Source organism: Saimiri boliviensis, chromosome 14, assembly GCF_048565385.1.
Source record: "Saimiri boliviensis isolate mSaiBol1 chromosome 14, mSaiBol1.pri, whole genome shotgun sequence".
NCBI classification, from domain to species: domain Eukaryota; kingdom Metazoa; phylum Chordata; class Mammalia; order Primates; family Cebidae; genus Saimiri; species Saimiri boliviensis.
In genome coordinates this window covers 19581632-19600042 of record NC_133462.1, presented here as the reverse complement: position 1 = coordinate 19600042, position 18411 = coordinate 19581632, and the positions used below count along the sequence as shown (strand labels likewise).

At 41.1% G+C, this 18411-nt stretch overlaps 1 protein-coding gene across 17 annotated transcripts in view; it reads right to left on the bottom strand.

Moving 5' to 3' along the window:
- Positions 1–3087: 3087 nt before the first annotated feature.
- ZNF382 (zinc finger protein 382) overlaps positions 3088–18411 on the bottom strand; it is a 31328-nt gene continuing 16004 nt past the window's right edge. For all 17 annotated transcript variants that reach the window (XM_074386493.1, XM_074386498.1, XM_039466188.2 and 14 more), the window contains one exon: positions 3088–4508. In XM_074386493.1, coding sequence (XP_074242594.1) covers positions 3088–4508 — 1421 coding nt within the window. The remainder of the gene's footprint in view (positions 4509–18411) is intronic.

Below are 18411 nucleotides of genomic sequence, written 5' to 3'. Positions count from 1 at the left end.
CTTTTGTTAACTGAACTTCATGAGAAATGATAGCACAGGGTCTTTTGAGGATGGATTGCATTATCTGCAGCTGGTCTTTTGGGGGCTATATTCATTTTTTTGTGTGTGCAAAATTGGGATGTATGTGAATATAATTTAGTGCCAGAAAATGCGAGAGAACACATATGAACCCCTCAATTGAGTTGTTATTAAGGTATGTAATTGTAAGCCAAAAATACAGCCAAATCTTCAACTGTATTTTATGGCCAGTTTTTGTTCACGCCAAAATCACCTAGTAGTAATCACTGTATCTTTGCTTACTGACTCTAGAATCCAAATATTTTTACCTTTATTTATTTATTTTTGAGACAGGGTCTCGCTCTGTCACCCAGGCTGGAGTGCACTGGCGCTATCCTGGCTCACTGCAACCTCTGCCCCCCAGGCTCAAGTGATCCTCCCACTCAGCCTCCCGAGTAGCTGGGACTACAGGAATGTGCCACCATGCCTGGCTAATTTTTTGTAAAGATGGGGCTTTGCCATGTTTCCCATGCTGGTCTCGAACTCCTGGGCCCAAGTGATCCTCCAACACCTACCAAAGTGCTGGGATTTCAGGCATGAGCCACCTAGCACAGCCTTATACCTTTATTTTTATTATATGTTAATAGATACTAAAAAATTACTTTCTCTTTTAATAAAACAATTAAGTTAAATAAAAACTTTTTTTTTTTTTCTTTTTGAGACGGAGTTTCACTCTTGTTACCCAGGCTGGAGTACAATGGTGCGATCTTGGCTCACCGCAACCTCCGCCTCCTGGGTTCAGGCAATTCTCCTGCCTCAGCCTCCTGAGTAGCTGGGATTACAGGCACGCACCACCATGCCCAGCTAATTTTTTGTATTTTTAGTAGAGACGGGGTTTCACCATGTTGACCAGGATGGTCTCGATCTCTTGACCTCGTGATCCACCTGCCTCGGCCTCCCAAAGTGCTGGGATTACAGGCTTGAGCCACCGCGCCCGGCTACAACTTTTTTAATAAATAAAAAATAAAACTGTTTTTAGTTGGCTGGGCACGCTGGCTTATGCCTGTAATCCCAGCACTTTGGAAGCCCGAGGTGGGCAGATCATCTGAGGTTGGGAGTTTGAGACCAGCCTGACTAACATGGAGAAACCATGTCACTACTAAAAATAAAACAATTACCTGGGAGTGGTGGCGCATGCCTGTAATCTCAGCTACTTGGGAGGCTGATGCAGGAGAATTGCCTGGACCTGGGAGGCACAGGTTGCAGTGAGCAGAGATCAAGCCATTGCACTCCACCCTGGGCAACAAGAGCGAAACTTCATCTCAAAAAAAAAAAAAAAAAAATTAGCTAGACATGGTGGCAGGCCCATGAAATTCCAGCTACTGAGGCAGAATTGCTTGAACCAGGGAGGCAGAGGTTGCAGTGAGCCAAGACCATGCCATTGCACTTCAGCCTGGGTGACAGAGAAAAACTTCACCTCAAAAAAAAAAAAAAAAAACCAAAAAATGTTTTTAGTTAAAAAGCCTGACCATTTTGTTGGTTGCTGGCCAGGAATTTGGAAGACCTCAGCTGGGCAGTTCTTGTTTGAAGTCTCTTTTGTGGTTCCAGTTTGATGTTTGAAGGGTCCACAGTCCTCCGAAGTCTTAACTGGATGTCCAAGAGGCCTCGCTTACTTACATGGTTGGCAGCTCATGCTAGCTGATGGCTGGGAGCTCAGCTCCAGCTGTTGACCAGGGTGCCTTACACATAGACTTGCTAGCATTATAGTCTTGGTATGGCTAGACTTCTTTCACAGAAGGGAGCTTTCCTCAGAGTTAAAAGTCCCCAGCCCCATTTGTTTCCTTTTAATCTTCCTTTCTTTAGTATTAATTCTTCGATGTTGTGTAAGAAATGAGCAACAGTTAAAGTCATTCTTACAATCATTTCATATGAAGAGTTCTCATTCTATGTGAATTCCCTGATATAGTATAATATTTGAATGAGGGCTGTAAGCTTTTCCATATTCATTATTTGTACTTGACCAGTAAGATGCAGACCATGGGTAAACACCATATTCCTCCCCATGCCCCAACTTCAACACACTCACAGGACTTTTCTCTAGTTGGAATTCTCTGATGTTGAATAAGGAAAATGTGGGATGCTTCTCTTTCTCTGGTCGACTTTTTGCTTTCAAATAAGGCATTAGCTGTGGCTAATAGCAATCTCACATTTATTACATTTGTCTGGAAGATTTGGGCTCTGGCTGAAAGCCTTTATATATATATTATATTCACATTCCCAGTTTTCACAATAACATCGATAGATTTTTTTCCTCTAGCATGAATTCTCTGGTTTGAACTAGCACATATTGATAAAACTTATAGCTGCTTTCCTACAGTGTGATCTCATGTGTTCAAAGTTCTGAATTGTCTGGCAGTATCTGACTGAATACACATTATGTTCTAAGACCCAGCGATTCCATTCCTAAGTATATACACAAGAGAAATGCATGTATGTACACCAAGACAAATATGTTCTCAGAAGCATTATTTATTACGACCCTAAGCTGTAAACAATGTAAAAGTCCATCAACAGTAGAATGGATAAATTGTGATATAATCATATAACAGAACTCTATATTGAATAAAAATAAATAAACTTCTGCTACATGCACTAATGATCAGACTCAGGGACATGATGAATGTAATAAGCTGTATATGAAAGAATACGTGATTCATAATGATTTATAATATGTAAAAACTAATTTGTAATGTTAGAAGTCAGAATTATGGTCAACTGTGAGGCAGTAACAACTAATTTTTATTTTGTATTTGCAATGAGAAATACAGTTCATGCCTTCTTCTTTTAAAGAATGTCTACTCACTGTATAGTCCATGGACCACAGTCAGTTGGCCAACTATTTATTACCGCTTAACAGAAAGATATGTATTGAAATGGAAAATGTGATTTTAAATGTTTATAATACCTGGACAGAGGAAGTTTTTGTCTGCTGAAGCTAGTAATAAAAAATTTGGATTTTTAAATGATTTCTGTCATCTAATTTGTCTAATAATGTGTGTGTGTGTGTGTGTGTGTGTGTGTGTGTTTTATTTACTGAATTCCCATGGTTTCTACCTTGTGAGTTTTCTGATGGACAATTAGGTTTGACTTACAACTGAAGAACTTCCCACACTGTTTACATTCATATGGTTTCTCTCCTGTGTGAGTTTTCTGATGTCGAATGAGGTTTGATTTCCTACTAAAGGCTTTTCCACACTGAGGACAGCCATTGGATTTCTCTCCTGTATGTATTCTGTGATGAACAGTGAGGATTGCCTTCTGGCGGAAAGACTTCCCACATTCATTACAAATATACGGTTTCTCCCCTGTGTGAATTCTCTGGTGGAGAGTGAGGGTTGTCTTTTGGCAGAAGGACTTCCCACATTCATTGCAAATATAGGGTTTCTCTCCTGTGTGAGTTCTCTGATGCACAGTGAGGGTTGTTTTCTGGATAAATGCCTTCCCACACTCATTACACTGATACGGTTTCTCTCCCGTGTGAGTTCTCTGGTGATCAATGAGGTATGACTTCTTCCTAAAGGCACTTCCACACTGAGGACATTCATAGGCTTTCTCCCCCGTATGTGTTTTGTGATGTCTAGTGAGGGTGGCCTTCTGGCGGAAGGACTTCCCACAATCAATACAAATAAAGGGTTTCCCCTCTATGTGTGTTTTCTCATGAAGGGTGAGGGCTGTCTTCTGACGGAAGGCCTTTCCACATTGATTGCAAACATAAGGTTTTTCACCTGTGTGAATTCGCTGATGTTCAATGAGGTATGACTTCCTTCTAAAGCTATTCCCACAGTAAGGACATTGAAAGGGTTTCTCTTCTGTTTGGGGTCTCTGAGGCATAATAAAAACAGACTTTCTGCAGAGGAATTTCCCATATTTGTTGCAGGCAGAGGGTTTCTTTTCCGTAAGATTACTTGGATGGACACTGAGACTTGACTTTTCTATGAAGGCAATTCCATTTTTATTGTATTCAAAGGTTCTTTCTCCTATGTGAGCTCTAGTATGTGTAAACAGCATTCCTTTCATCAGGAAGGATTTTTCACATTCATTACGATCAAATGGTTGCTCTGGAGTTTGAACCTTCTGATGCTGAATAAGCTCCTGTTTACCACTGAGAACTCTTTCTGTTTGTTTATGGTGATTCACTGCAGGATGAATTTTCTCATGCTTAGTATTGTGAAGTGATTTCTCCCATCCAATACTCTCATCAAACTTCTCTTTTATGGGGTTTATATTTCTAATGACTAGTTCTGAAATATTTTTCAAAACTTTTCCATCAGGTTTATATTCACATAGGGTTGTTTTTGAAATATGGTTCTTGCCTAGAGTAAGTGTTTTACCATAAATATTACTTCTCTCCTTAATTAGTTTTTTGTGGTTAATAAGTATGAGGGATCTAGAATGCCTGTCTTGGTATTCTTTGAACTTCACTAAGACATCTTCAGTTTTCCCATCTTCTTCTAGAAAAGAATACAATTAACACTGTAAGTCTGCACATAAATGCTATGGATTGGGTGTACATACAGACAAACTATGGTGAGACTAGCTCACTACTGTGATCTACAAAAAGGCCAGAATAAATTCCCTCTTGGTAGGGAAAATGTATAAACATAAATACACTTCTTGCTACACTGTTAAAATGAAGAAAAACTGGCAGAAGCAAAAAACACTCATACCTTTGGCATGTTATAAATATAAGCTGCACTGAGAAGGTGTAAGAAACAAGGATGAGTGAGCAGAAGAGAAAGAATGATGAAAGAGGAATTGTCCTTGGCATGGAGGATTCAGAGCTGCTGAAGTAAGCCTACCAAGGGTACTGAACAGTAAGCAAGATGACAAAAAAAATATTTATAAAGAGATGAAAAGCTACACATTTATCCCCTCACACCTAAATAAGTGCTATGAATGCTTCCAGTTCTTTCTTCTTCACTTCCATTTTGCCTATGCATGGTAAATGAACTTTTCCAGCTCCTTTCTTAGTGTTTACAGAAGCATTAGTCTATAGTCTAGGCCCTAACTGTCCATATAACTGTAATTTATTTTCTCTTGAAAGCAGAGAATCTAGAAAACATATTCCCATGAGGAATTATAACATACACCAAAAGACAAAATATATTTCCAACATGAATATAATCACTGGTATCTCTCTCTCTGTGTGTGTGTGTGTGTGTGTGTGTGTGTGTGTGTGTATTTGAATTCTTTTTTTTTTTTCCTTTTTTTTTGAGACAGGGTCTTGCTCTGTCCTCCAGGCTGGAATACAGTGATGTTATTCCGATGTGATCCTGGCTCACTGTAGCCTTGATCTCCTGGGCTCAAGCAATCCTCCCATTTAGGCTCCCAAGTATCTGGGGCTACAGGTGTGTGCCACCATGCCCAGCTAATCTTTATATTTTTTTTGTAGAGATGAGGTTTTCCTATGTGGCCCAGGCTGATCTCGAACTCCCGGCCTCAAGTGATCTTCCAAAAGTTCTGGGATTACAGGCGTGAGCCACAGTGCCCAGGCACTGTAGTATTCTGATTGCTGTTGCCATCAATTTATTCTGCTAGAGATGGTCAATAATGAAATTGTTCTCACCATCAATTCTAGCTTCATTCTTTCAATTTGCCGAATTACTTTTTTCAGTTTTAGGGAAGAATAGGTTTGAGTTTTCCTCCCAATACAGTTACACACCTTAATTCTGTTATTCCCTATTGGAGCTATAAAGGACTGGATTATTCAATGTATGTGCAGAGCATTGATTAATCTTTACTATTTGAAAAAATAAATTCTTGTATATCTTACTATTGTTGCCTTACTACGACACATATTTGGGAGGGCAATTTAAAGATGAATTAATCTCATTTATGATTTACATTTTTATTTATAATAGGCCCATACTGGGAACAGCCCAAATATCCATGAAAAGATTAACAGGTAAAACTGTGTCATGTATTATACAATAGAATACTACCTCACAATAAGAAGAAACAATGCTGACACACAATGACAACAGGAATGAATCTCAAATATTTTGCAGACTATAAGCTTTATGAAACAGAGTACATATACAATTCCACTTACGTGCAGTTCTAGGTTATGTAAAACTAAACAGTATTGCTAATTGAAGTTACACTGTCTCCCTAAGAACTTCAAACACCTCCAAGTATATGCTGCTATCCAATTTTTCTTAAAGCTTTCACATAGTCTTTCCTTCTTTTTCATTTCTTTTCTTTTTTCTTTCTTCCTTTTCTTTCTTATATGCTGCTATCCAATTTCTCTTAAAGCTTTCACAGTTCTTTCTTTCTTATATGCTACTATCCATTTTTTCTTAAAGCTTTCACAGTCTTTTTTCTTTTTTTTCTTTCTTATATGCTACTAGCCAGTTTTTCTTAAAGCTTTCACATAGTTCTTGCTCTCTCTCTTTCTCTCCTTCCTTTCTTCCTTCCTTCCAATCCTGGCTCACTGCAACCTCCATCTCCAAGGTTCAAGTGATTCTCATGTCTCAGTCTCCTGAGTAGCTGGGACTAAAGGCGCGTGCCACCACATTTCGCTATTTTTTTTTTTAACATGTTTTAGTAGAGATGGGATTTCACTGTGTCGGCCTGGCTGGTTTGAACTCCTGACCTCAGGTGATCCACCCACGTTGGCTTCCCAAAATGCTGAGTTACAGAAGTGAGCTGCTGCTCCCAACTAAGGTTTCACATAGTTTTTCTGCCTCTCAGTATCCCATCTGTTTGAAATTGTAATATAATTATGGTCTGGAACATTCACTTCAAAATATTTCCCAACAGCCTGGGATTTTAACATGGTCATTCTATGTCAAGTCCACAATTTGATAATATTTGCTTTCTTAACTAAAACTCATGTTTTTATAGGTCAATATTTTATTGACAATATTCTCTAAAATCTTCTGAGTATACATTTACACACTGTTATCTGAGATTAGGGGATACAATATTGGCAGGTACACCTAAAAAGAACTTAGTAGTAAATGATTTCTAAATGGATGAGAAAGATATTTTCCTTGCATGGTACGACAATCAAAAAGATAACTACTGAATACCTGGCCTCCATTACAAGCTACAGTAAGGAAAGACAAAAGAGAGGATCTTATTTTGGGGAAACAATTAACCAAATGGAGAAAGAAATGTCATATAAAACAATGTTGAATTAGGAATCAAATTACTAGATCATATCAGAGGACATGTTTGCTCATGTTATAGACGTTAAGTAGAATGGGAATGCATAAAAAAGAAATAGATATAGTCTATACAGTAATCAAGGTATTTCATGGAGGAAATGAAACATGATCTTTTAGCTAAATGACATAATATTGCGTGGTAAAGAATTTAACCTTGCCAAACACAGTGTCTAAACTTTAACTTCAGTTTCAGTGTGGTACTCTTTAAGCCCTTCGAATGTCATCATGGCTAATAGGAGTTCATTTGTTTGCCAGGGAGTCTTTGGCTGGCCAAACAGTAACAATGTGATTTAGGATAAGAACTTTGAGTCATACAGCAAGCATTAGCTCAGCTTCCTAAGGCACTTGAAACTGAGCTCAGCCATGTGGGTAATCAGGCCTAGTTGGTGGAGCCCCAATAAAAACTCTGGACACTGAGGCTGGGTTGAACTTCCCTGGTTGGCAGTACTCTGTATGCAACCTTACACAGTGTTGCCAGGATTGCTTCTCTGACTCCACAGACAGAATGCTCCTAGAAACTGCATGTTTGCTGCTTTCCCAGACTCCACCCATGTCCTTCTTCCCTTGACGGGATTTTAATCTTTTTCCTGTAACAAACCATAATTGTGAGCATAACAGCCTTCACTGAGTTCCATGGGTCTTTTCAGTAAATTATTGAACCTAGCTGGGTATGGTGGCTCACTCCTGTAATCCTAGCACTTTGGGAGATTGAGGTGGGTGGATCATTTGAGGTCAGAAGTTCAAGACCAGTCTGGCCAACATGGTGAAACCCCATCTCTACTAAAAATACAAAAATCAGCAAGGTGTGGTGGCACATGCCTATAATCCCAGCTACAGGATGCTAAGGCACAAGAATAGCTTGAACCTAGGAGGTGGAGGTTGAATGAGACTCTGTCTCAAAAAAAAGAAAATTACCTAATCTAAGGGCAGTCTTGGGGATCCCCAAACTTACAGCTGGTGTCAGAAGTAAAGGTGGTCTTGTATGGATTACTGTACCCTCCAATTTCATAGTTGGCTAACTTTGCAAGTATATATGTGGAAGTCGATCTGAAAGCCATTCATATAAAACAAGGAAATATATTTGATAATTCATCAGATTATTGTAGCTTGCAGGACTTTATTATAAAGTCAAGAGCTCAGAGTGAAGAAAATGCTTTAAGGACACATCAGAAAGATACCAATGAGAGGCCTAATGAAACAAGATTAATTTAGTCAACAAATATCTATTGTCCTAGACAAGGTACCAAAAGGGGATAAAAGCAAACAAGATGTGAAAATGTACTCAGGGAAATAGAATGAGAATGAGTTAGTATTTCCACCCAAATCCAGGTGGGCAGATATCAAGAATGATGCTCAGCACTGTGATATGAAACACAAAAGTTTATTGGAAAAAAATCGTGATCCTGAATTTATCACTTTGATTCCAGGCATATGGATTTTGGAACCTGGTGGTAGGTCTCATGGTGAAAATGGGATGTGAGACTCAGGCAGAAAACAAGTATAAGGCATTGCCCAGGGAAAGAAAGAGAAGAAAGTGAAAATGATGAGAATAAAAGATATCAAACAATAATTTTTATTTTTCTGATAGGTTAAAGAATGCTCTCTTTTATAAATAGGGGACTATAACAAATGGATGAAGATACAAGACTGAAATGCTAAAGAAAGAGAAGAAAAGAAGTATTATCTCAGTGGGGCATGGTGGCTCATGCCTGTAATCCCACCACTTTGGAAGGCCAAGGCAGGTGGATCACCTGAGGTCAGGAGCTTGAGACCAGCCTGGACAACATGGTGAGACCCCATCTCTACTAAAAATACAAAAATTAGCCAGGCATGGTAGCACATACCTATAGTCCCAGCTACGCAGGAGGCTGAGGCAGGGAACCGGGGAGGTAGAGGTTGCAGTAAGCTAAGATCACACCACTGTACCCCAGCCTGGGAGACAAAGTGAGACCCTGTGACACACACATACACCTAGAGCAACATCATCTAAACCACCATTTCCCAAGGTGTGATTCAAGAACTCGTAGTACTTGAGTCCCTTTACTTGGGTAAAGGGGAGTTTATGCAGGGTAAAATGATTTTCGTTAATAACAATACTTCATTTGTCTTTTTTTTCCGTGTTTATATTTGCACTAATGGGGCAAAAGCAATGGTACGTGTTTCGTTTATACTCATGGATTGTAATTTATGGTGGTGACTCAGTGACAAAAGAGCAGCTAGTGCCATTAAAAGAACATTTTTATGATGTACCTTTCCTGAGGGGAGGGGGAATACCAGTCTACACATGAGCCACATGGGGAAGCAGCAGGTTTGGTCAAGAAGCAGAAAGGGGCATGGGGAAAGCTTAGGCCAGAACCTTCCTGGGGGTTTCTGGGGGAAAGGAAAGGCAGGGCAGAGAAAACAGCTTAGGACTGGCTTGTTTGACTCGTATTGGCAAGCTGTGGGTTCCTGGGGCAGCCTCTGACCCTGGGTGATTTAGGGCAGAGAAAATACTGGCCTGGGGTATGAGAGCTGGATAAAGGAAGTGGATGGGATATGAACTTGAGATCGGTTGGTTTTTATATGAAAGGTGAGCTCACTGACAAGCTATTCACTATCTCTAGGAATTAGCTAACTGTGCTACCTTAGCTTTCCAAAGTGCTGGGATTACAGGTATAAGCCACTGAGCCCAGCCTTAGTTTTTGACATACACAGTGTAATTTTTTTTGTTGTTGTTGTTTTTTGTTTTTTTGAGACGGAGTTTCGCTCTTGTTGCCCAGGCTGGAGTGCAATGGCGCGATCTCGGCTCACCGCAACCTCCGCCTCCTGGGTTCAGGCAATTCTCCTGCCTCAGCCTCTTGAGTAGCTGGGATTACAGGCACGCGCCACCATGCCCAGCTGATTTTTACTATTTTTTTTTTTTTTTTTGAGACGGAGTTTCGCTCTTGTTACCCAGGCTGGAGTGCAATGGCGTGATCTCGGCTCACCGCAACCTCCGCCTCCTGGGCTCAGGCAATTCTCCTGCCTCAGCCTCCTAAGTAGCTGGGATTACAGGCACGCACCACCACGCCCAGCTAGTTTTTTGTATTTTTAGTAGAGACGGGGTTTCACCATGTTGACCAGGATGGTCTCGATCTTTCGACCTCGTGATCCACCCGCCTCGGCCTCCCAAAGTGCTGGGATTACAGGCTTGAGCCACCGCGCCCGGCCGATTTTTACTATTTTTAGTAGAGACGGGGTTTCACCATGTTGACCAGGATGGTCTCGATCTCTTGACCTCGTGATCCACCCGCCTCGGCCTCCCAAAGTGCTGGGATTACAGGCTTGAGCCACCGCGCCCGGCACACAGTGTAATTTTAATTTTTTTTTTTTTTGAGATGGAGTCTCACTCTGTCACCCAGGCTGGAATGCAATGGCGTGATCTTGATTCTCTCCAACATCTGCCTTCCAGGTTCAAGCAATTCTCCTGCCTCAGCCTCCTGAGTAGGTGGGATTACAGGTGCCCACCACTATGCCTAGCTAATTTTTGTGGGGTTTTTTGTTTCTGTTTTTTGTTTGTTTGTTTGTTTGTTTTGAGACGGAGTCTCGTTCTATCACCCAGAGGCTGGAGTGCAGTGGCACAATCTCAGCTCACTGAAACCTCTGCCTCCCAGGTTCAAGCGATTTTCCTGCCTCAGTCTCCCAAGTAGCTGGGATTACAGGCACTCGCCAGCACACCAGGCTAATTTTCTGTATTTTCTTTGAGCATCACATAGGTGCTCAAAAATTTTCGTGTTTTGGAGCATTTCCTGTTTGGAGTTTGGGAGGCTCAATCTTATTTCAATATAAACCACATATTTTAATAGATTGCAGAATCAGATCTGAAAATCAGCTAACCTTCCATTTATCCAGACATTAAATAAATTTCAGTCATGTAAAACAATGCCACTTTTGTATTTTTTTCTTTTAGGGAACAGTTACTTCTTTAAAAAATATGACTTTATGTAAACATATAATGGAATTATTGTGTCTTATATTGTAGTTTTTAAATGAGTTAATTAGTGAATATTTTAAAAATTTCTCTTTTAATTTCTAATAGTGTAACCAAGTATTCCCAGCCTCAAATGTATTTTAAAACTTTCCTTTTTTGCTTTCAACCTTGAGTCACTTTGAAACTTTTTGTTTCTCACTCTCTCACCAGGCTTCGTGTTAACAGTGTTTACTTATCTAATTATGTGCTTGCTTAGAGATTCCAGGGGCCAATTTTGAAACAAGCTAGGTAGAGAGACCCAGCTGCAGAATCCTCCCACTTTAGGAGGTTTATGAATAGCCCATCACTGTCAGGCCAAAGTCAGTATGATGCAAACTGAACCTACAGAAGAGCGATTACTCAAGACAACCATCGGAACAAGACACAAAGGCTTGCGCCCTCCTACACCACCCCGTGTATTTCCTCACGTTTTCCTTCACAACCCGCTTCACTCAGCCCAAAATACAGAGATGGCTTCTTTGAGACAAAAGCCTTTCCAACTCCCATCTGCTAACATTTAATCAATCAAGTTGTTTCCTTTCACCACTCCTCACTTCTCATGCTTTTGGCCTCTGGAGCAGTGAGCAGCTGGACTTGAGCCAGTTACTGAACCAATACCATATACATGTGCACAAAGTTCTTTTAAGTCCTTAATAACTTTAAGATTGTAAATATGTCCTGAGACTAGAAAGTTTGAGAACTGCTGGTCTAGACATCCAGATTGATTGATTGATTGATTGACTTATGGAGACAGAATCTTTCCTGTCACTCAGGCTAGAGTGAGGTGGCATGATCTAGACTCACTGCAACCTCTAACCCTTGGGTTTTAGCAACTCATATCTTAGCCTCCTGAGTACCTGGCATTAGAGCCATGTGCCACCACACCTAGCTAATTTTTGCATTTTTAGTAGAGATAGGGTTTTGCCATGTTGGTAAGGCTGGTCTGGAACTCCTGTGCTCAAGTGATCTCCCATCTCAGCCTCCCAAAGTGCTGGGATTACAGATGTGAGCCACTGTGCCCTGCTGACATCTAGATTTTGATAATGAAAAAGAAGTTTCTATCAAAACAATCCTCCAGGGCTGGGCGTGGTGGCTCACGCCTGTAATCCCAGCACTTTGGGAGGCCGAGACGGGTGGATTATGAGGTCAAGAGATTGAGACCATCCTGGTCAACATGGTGAAACCCCGTCTCTACTAAAAATACAAAAACAATTAGCTGGGCATGGTGGCGCGTGCCTGTAATCCCAGCTACTCGGGAGATTGAGGCAGGAGAATTGCCTGAACCCAGGAGGCGGAGGTTGCGGTGAGTCGAGATCGTGCCATTGCACTCCAGCCTGGGTAACAAGAGCGAAACTCCGTCTCAAAAAAAAAAAAAAAAATCCTCCAGCTGATAAAACCAAAAAACCAAAAAACCAAAACAAAAAACCCACTTATTTGAAGGCACTAAAGAATGATCAAAAGTAGCCAGAAGCTGAAGTGGATGCAGTCTTTGAAAGAAAGAAACCACACAGTGTAAGAGCTACATTTAGCCAGGTATATGTTCTCAGTAGTTCAGGCAGCACAAATGGGGTAGATCTGCAAGAGAAAGCCAGTCATCTGTATTGGGGAATCAGAGGTTGGAGCTCAGAGCTACTGTAACTTGAAGACAAAATCTGGGAATAGAGAAGTCAAAAAAGCAGAGCCCCAAAGTTGGCATAAGTCACCCTCAAAGCCTTGGTTAACAATGTTGATGCAGGGCAAGACTGTAAGAAGCCTAAAGGGGAAAGAAATCTAGAGCTCTGAAGGAACTGAGCAAAGATTTCAGTGGTGGCTTAGCTCTGAGAAAGAGTTTACAATTCCAGCGCTGTGCCAAAAGGAACCTTGTTAAAACTTTGGTCCAATATAAGCAAATTGGAAATGTGATATTAAAAGAGAGTACACTTCAGCATGGATTCATGAAAACCAATATGGGGCAATCCTTTTCTGTTATTTTTAAATGCACTGGAAATTTTAAAGCAGGGTGGAAAAACAGGCAAACAAAACAAAAGACCAAAAAACCCTAGTCCAGGCCGCACGTGGTGGCTCACACCTGTAATCCCAGCACTTTGGGAGGCCAAGCCGGGCAGATCAGGAGGTCAGAGGATCAAGACCATCCTGGCTAACATGGTAAAACCCCGTCTCTATAAAAAACAAACAAACAAACAAAAATCCCTGGTCCATTCAGCTTTGTCCTGGGCTAGATGAAAACAAAACAAACAAAACAAAACCACTTTGGTCTTTCCATCGAGACTCTAGAAGGGCCACATTTTAGGAGTAAAGACTGTATCCCAGGACTCAGGACAACACCATAAAACCTTAACCAACAAGGCTCAGTCCTTGGGCATGTCTTCCAAAGGGCCCAGTTTTAGCAAGAACTCTGTCAGTCGGTTTAGCTGGAATCCCCTACACGCAATATCTGATCTCTCGCCTCACCAAACCCTCCAGGTGATATCTCATCACCATGACCTGCTTTCAAGTAGGAATCCTGGTAGATCAGCTGAGCAAGATTACCCTATCCACTCAGTAATTTCCCAACACTGACCCTCTCTCCCAACTATAAATTTTCCCTCTTCCTTACCGTATTCACAGTTGAGCCAATTCTCTCCCCACTACTTCAAAACCCCATTGTAGCAGTCCCTGACATCTGCCTTACAAGTGTCAAGATAATGTTTTTCTTTAGTATTTATAGTAACAGAGCTTGTAGGAACAGATTCATTATTGGACCCCTGGACATCTTACCCAGTACCCCAAGTGCACATCTTTCGAGCCTTGGTCTTCACTCCTGACTGACTGACTGGGAACCCATTGGTGAGTTGGACTCCTGATCTGTTGCTCTGGACAAACTCCCATTGAAGCAGGTACAATGTTTTGATTCCTGAGATTCTGAGCATACTCTAGAGCAGGCGTCCCCAAACTTTTTACACAGGGGGCCAGTTCACTGTCCCTCAGACCGTTGGAGGTCCGCCACATACTGTGCTCCTCTCACTGACCACCAATGAAAGAGATGCCCCTTCCTGAAGTGTGGTGGGGGGCCAGATAAATGGTCTCAGGGGGCCGCATGTGGCCCGCAGGCCCGGGCCGTAGTTTGGGGATGCCTGCTCTAGAGGCTGGGTTAGAATCCTAGGTTCCTTTGTTTAAATGAAGTTGGGTTAGAGGCCCAGGCTTCTTTAAAAGGTAACTGCTGGGCTAGAAGTCTTTCTTCCTGGGTCTTTATTTTGAGTGGGAATTCACTTCCTGACTCATAGGGCTAGAAAATTCCTGACTTTGTGAGGCCTCTCTCTGATCCTGTTTCTGCCATAGGAACTTCTCAGTTGATTGATGGTGTATGTTCCCCTGTTGGTATCCGCGCTGTCGACTCCCTCTACTTCCTTTCTTCTTGGCATCACTTTACTAACGATTCTCTAAACTGCCTCTTGTAAGACCTCTCCTTTCTCACTGCTCCACTCCTCCTTCCTCCTCTCACAACCTCTGATTGTCCCTTCAGTTCCCCTGAATCCTTTGACAGTTGGCCCTTCGGAACTCCTCGATCACTCTGTCCACTCTGACAGACCTTTCCCTTCCCACTCTAGCCCCTACAGTCACTTAAACTTTAGGTGCCCTGTCCCACATTGGGGGCACTCAAAGGACTCAGGGACGCCCAAAAGCAACTACCTGTGACTGAGAAGGAAAAAAGGGCTAACTGGAAACAAAGTGGATATTTTATTCACTTAGCCAAGCTTTGGAGACATCCAGATAGCTTAGTCATTTACCTAAAATTTAGTCCACAGTGGCCGGGCACAGTGGCTCATGCTTGTAATCGCAGCACTTTGGGAGACCAAGGTGGGTGGATCACCTAGGGTCAGGAGTTCGAGACCAGCCTGCCAACATGGTGAAACCCGATCTCTACTAAAAATACAAAATATTAGCCAGGCGTGGTGGTGGGTGCCTGTAATCCCAGCTACTTGGGAGGCTGAGAGAGAAGAATCGCTTGAACCCAGGGGGTGGAGGTTGCAGTGAGCCAAGATTACACCACTGAACTCCAGCCTGGGCAACAAGAGCAAAACTCCATCTAAAAAGAAAAAAGAAAGAAAAATTTAGTCCACTGCTTCCATAAGATTACATAACAGGAAAAACGAAAATCTGAAAATCTCCTCCACAAATACTGGCTAAAAAGCATTAGCCCACATATTGAACAGCTAACCTTAACTTGTTCTATGTGTCAGAAACACAGTTCAGATAAAAATATAAAGTGGAGCAAAGATGATAGTATAATACTATTTTACTGATTCCTGGCTAACATTTTAGAATGAAAGTTTTTTTTTCTTTTTTTTTTTTCAGTTTTGCTCTTGTTACCCACGCTGGAGTACAATGGTGCGATCTCAGCTCACCGCAACCTCCGCCTCCTGGGTTCAGGCAATTCTCCTGCCTCAGCCTTCTGACTAGCTGGGATTACAGGCACGCGCCACCATGCCCAGCTACTTTTTTGTATTTTTAGTAGAGATGGGGTTTTCACCAGCCGGGCGCGGTGGCTCAAGCCTGTAACCCCAGCACTTTGGGAGGCTGAGGCGGGTGGATCACGAGGTCGAGAGATCGAGACCATCCTGGACAACATGGTGAAACCCCGTCTCTACTAAAAGTGCAAAAAAAAAAAAAATTAGCTGGGCATGGTGGCACGTGCCTGTAATCCCAGCTACTCAGGAGGCTGAGGCAGGAGAATTGCCTGAGCCCAGGAGGCGGAGGTTGCGGTGAGCCGAGATCGCGCCATTGCACTCCAGCCTGGGTAACAAGGGCGAAACTCCGTCTCAAAAAAAAAAAAAAATGAGAGATGGGGTTTCACCATGTTGACCAGGATGGTCTCGATCTCTTGACCTCATGATCCACCTGCCTCGGCCTCCCAAAGTGCTGGGATTACAGGCTTGAGCCACCGCGCCTGGCGCTTTAGAATGAAAGTTTTGAGATCTCTGTGTGGGTCTGTCTGCCTGTGTATGTCTATATATGTATGTAATGTATATGTGGTATTTTCTTACCTCGAGATGGTATTGATTATTTATTTATTTAAAAATTTTAGTTCTTTAGAGACAAGGTCTCTCTCTTGCCCAGGTTGAAATGCAGTAGTACACAGCTCACTGTGGCCTTGAACTCCTGGGCTTAAATGATTCTCCTGCCTCAGCTGCTTGAATAGCTGGGCCTACAGGTACACATCATTGCACTGGGATACATTTTTGTCAGAGACTGGGTCTTGCTATGTTGCCCAGGCTGGCCTCACACTCCTGGCCTCAAGAGATCCTTCTGGCTCAGCCTCCTGAGTAGCTGGAATTACAGGTGTGAGCCACAGCACTCGGCCAAATTAATGTACAAACCCCTTGAAGGAGTTTATTCAAATTGTTTGAAGAGAAAAATGACTGTTTATATAAATGAAATGTTCCTAACACCCCCAGAAATATAGGAACTAACCAAAAGGCCTTTTGAGTTCATGTGACTTGTGATAAAATTTTGATAACTAAGATGAATTTAATATTGTTGGTTTAAGAAAAAGAGGTGCATCTCTGAGCACACATTTTTAGTCTACTTGGTTATACTAGTCAAGTAAGTTATTAGTATATTTAACACTATAAAAACTATAAATTCAACTTAAGAAAAATGCACAAATAAACATACAGTAAAAATGGTTGTCTGATATGCACTATTTTACATACATTAAACACAGCAGGAAAACAAAACAAATGTATGTATTTAACTTTTCTGGTTTTCTTGATTTGCTTTTAATTGCCTTTTACTTGCATGTGCTGTAAAAATAATTAACAAGGAAATAACTTGAGATGATGGCTAGTTTTGTTCAATGCATGATGAAATTTTCATGAACAATCCAAACATAATAAATACTATATGTGTAGATCAATATAAGTGGAATGAGAGTTTTATAAATAGGCTTTTCCAAAGTTGTTTTATAGTATCTGCCTAAAAACAGTTTCCAAAATCTATTTGGTAACTTGCAACCTAACAGTCATGCTAAGTTAATATAGTTTCTAAGTAAGATAAACTACTGAAACACTCATTATCGAATATAAGTTTAAATTTACATACTTTTGGGTCTTTAATTTTATACAGAATAGAAAGACTAAATATATTTGGATCTGTTAAATACTGAAAAATTGTACATGAGGAACTCTATATATCTATAGAGTTGTGAGATGATGTATTCATAACATTTGCTAATCTGTTACACAATGCTAGTATGGAGCAGACAATTCACAACTATCTACTTTTTAGTTTACTCTCTTAAAAGGTTACTAATGGTTAAAATTATAATCACTATATCTAATTAAAACTACTAGAAATAGGCGGGGGCAGTGGCTCACACCTGTAATTCTAGCAGGTTGGAGGCTGCGGCTGATCACCTGAGGTCAGGAGTTTGAGATCAGCCTGGCCAATATGGTGAAACCCCATCTCTGCTAAAAAAAAAAAAAAAAAAAAAAAAAAAAAAAATATATATATATATAAATTAGCTCGGCGTGGTGCTGCACACCTGTAATCCCAGCTATTCTTCAGGAGGCTGAGGCATGAGACTTGCTTGAACCTGAGAGTTAGAGGTTGCAATGAGCTGAGATCATGCCACTGTACTCCAGCCTGGGTGACAGAGCAAGACTCTGTCTGGAAAAAAAAGAAAGAAAAGAAAGTGCTCACTGCCACCTTCAACTCCTGGGTTCAAGCAGTTCTCCTGTCTCAGCCTCCTCAGTAGCTCTAACTGACTTCCAGATATTATGACTTCCAGACGTATTATAAAGTTACAATAATCAAAGACCAAGTGGTATTGTCAATGTGACTTAAAATATGTCCAAGGAAACAACAGATTGTCCAAAAATAGCCTGACATAAATGTGATCAATTTTCTCTATGATCATCAGAGTAATCTGGTCAACAAACACCGATGGAACAAATGGATAACCATACAGAAGAACAGATTCTCGAACTCTACCCCATATCATCAATAAAACTTAACATGAGGTGGACCACAGAACTAACCATAAAAGCAAAATGTACACAGAAAATACAGAGAACTATCCTCATCATACCTAGAAAAGAGAACTATCCTCACTATATCTAGAAAAGACAAATATTTATTTGAGAGATCAAATAATTAATTATAAAAGAAACAATGATTCACTGGACTTCTGTTCCAGTTATATTAAAAATTTCT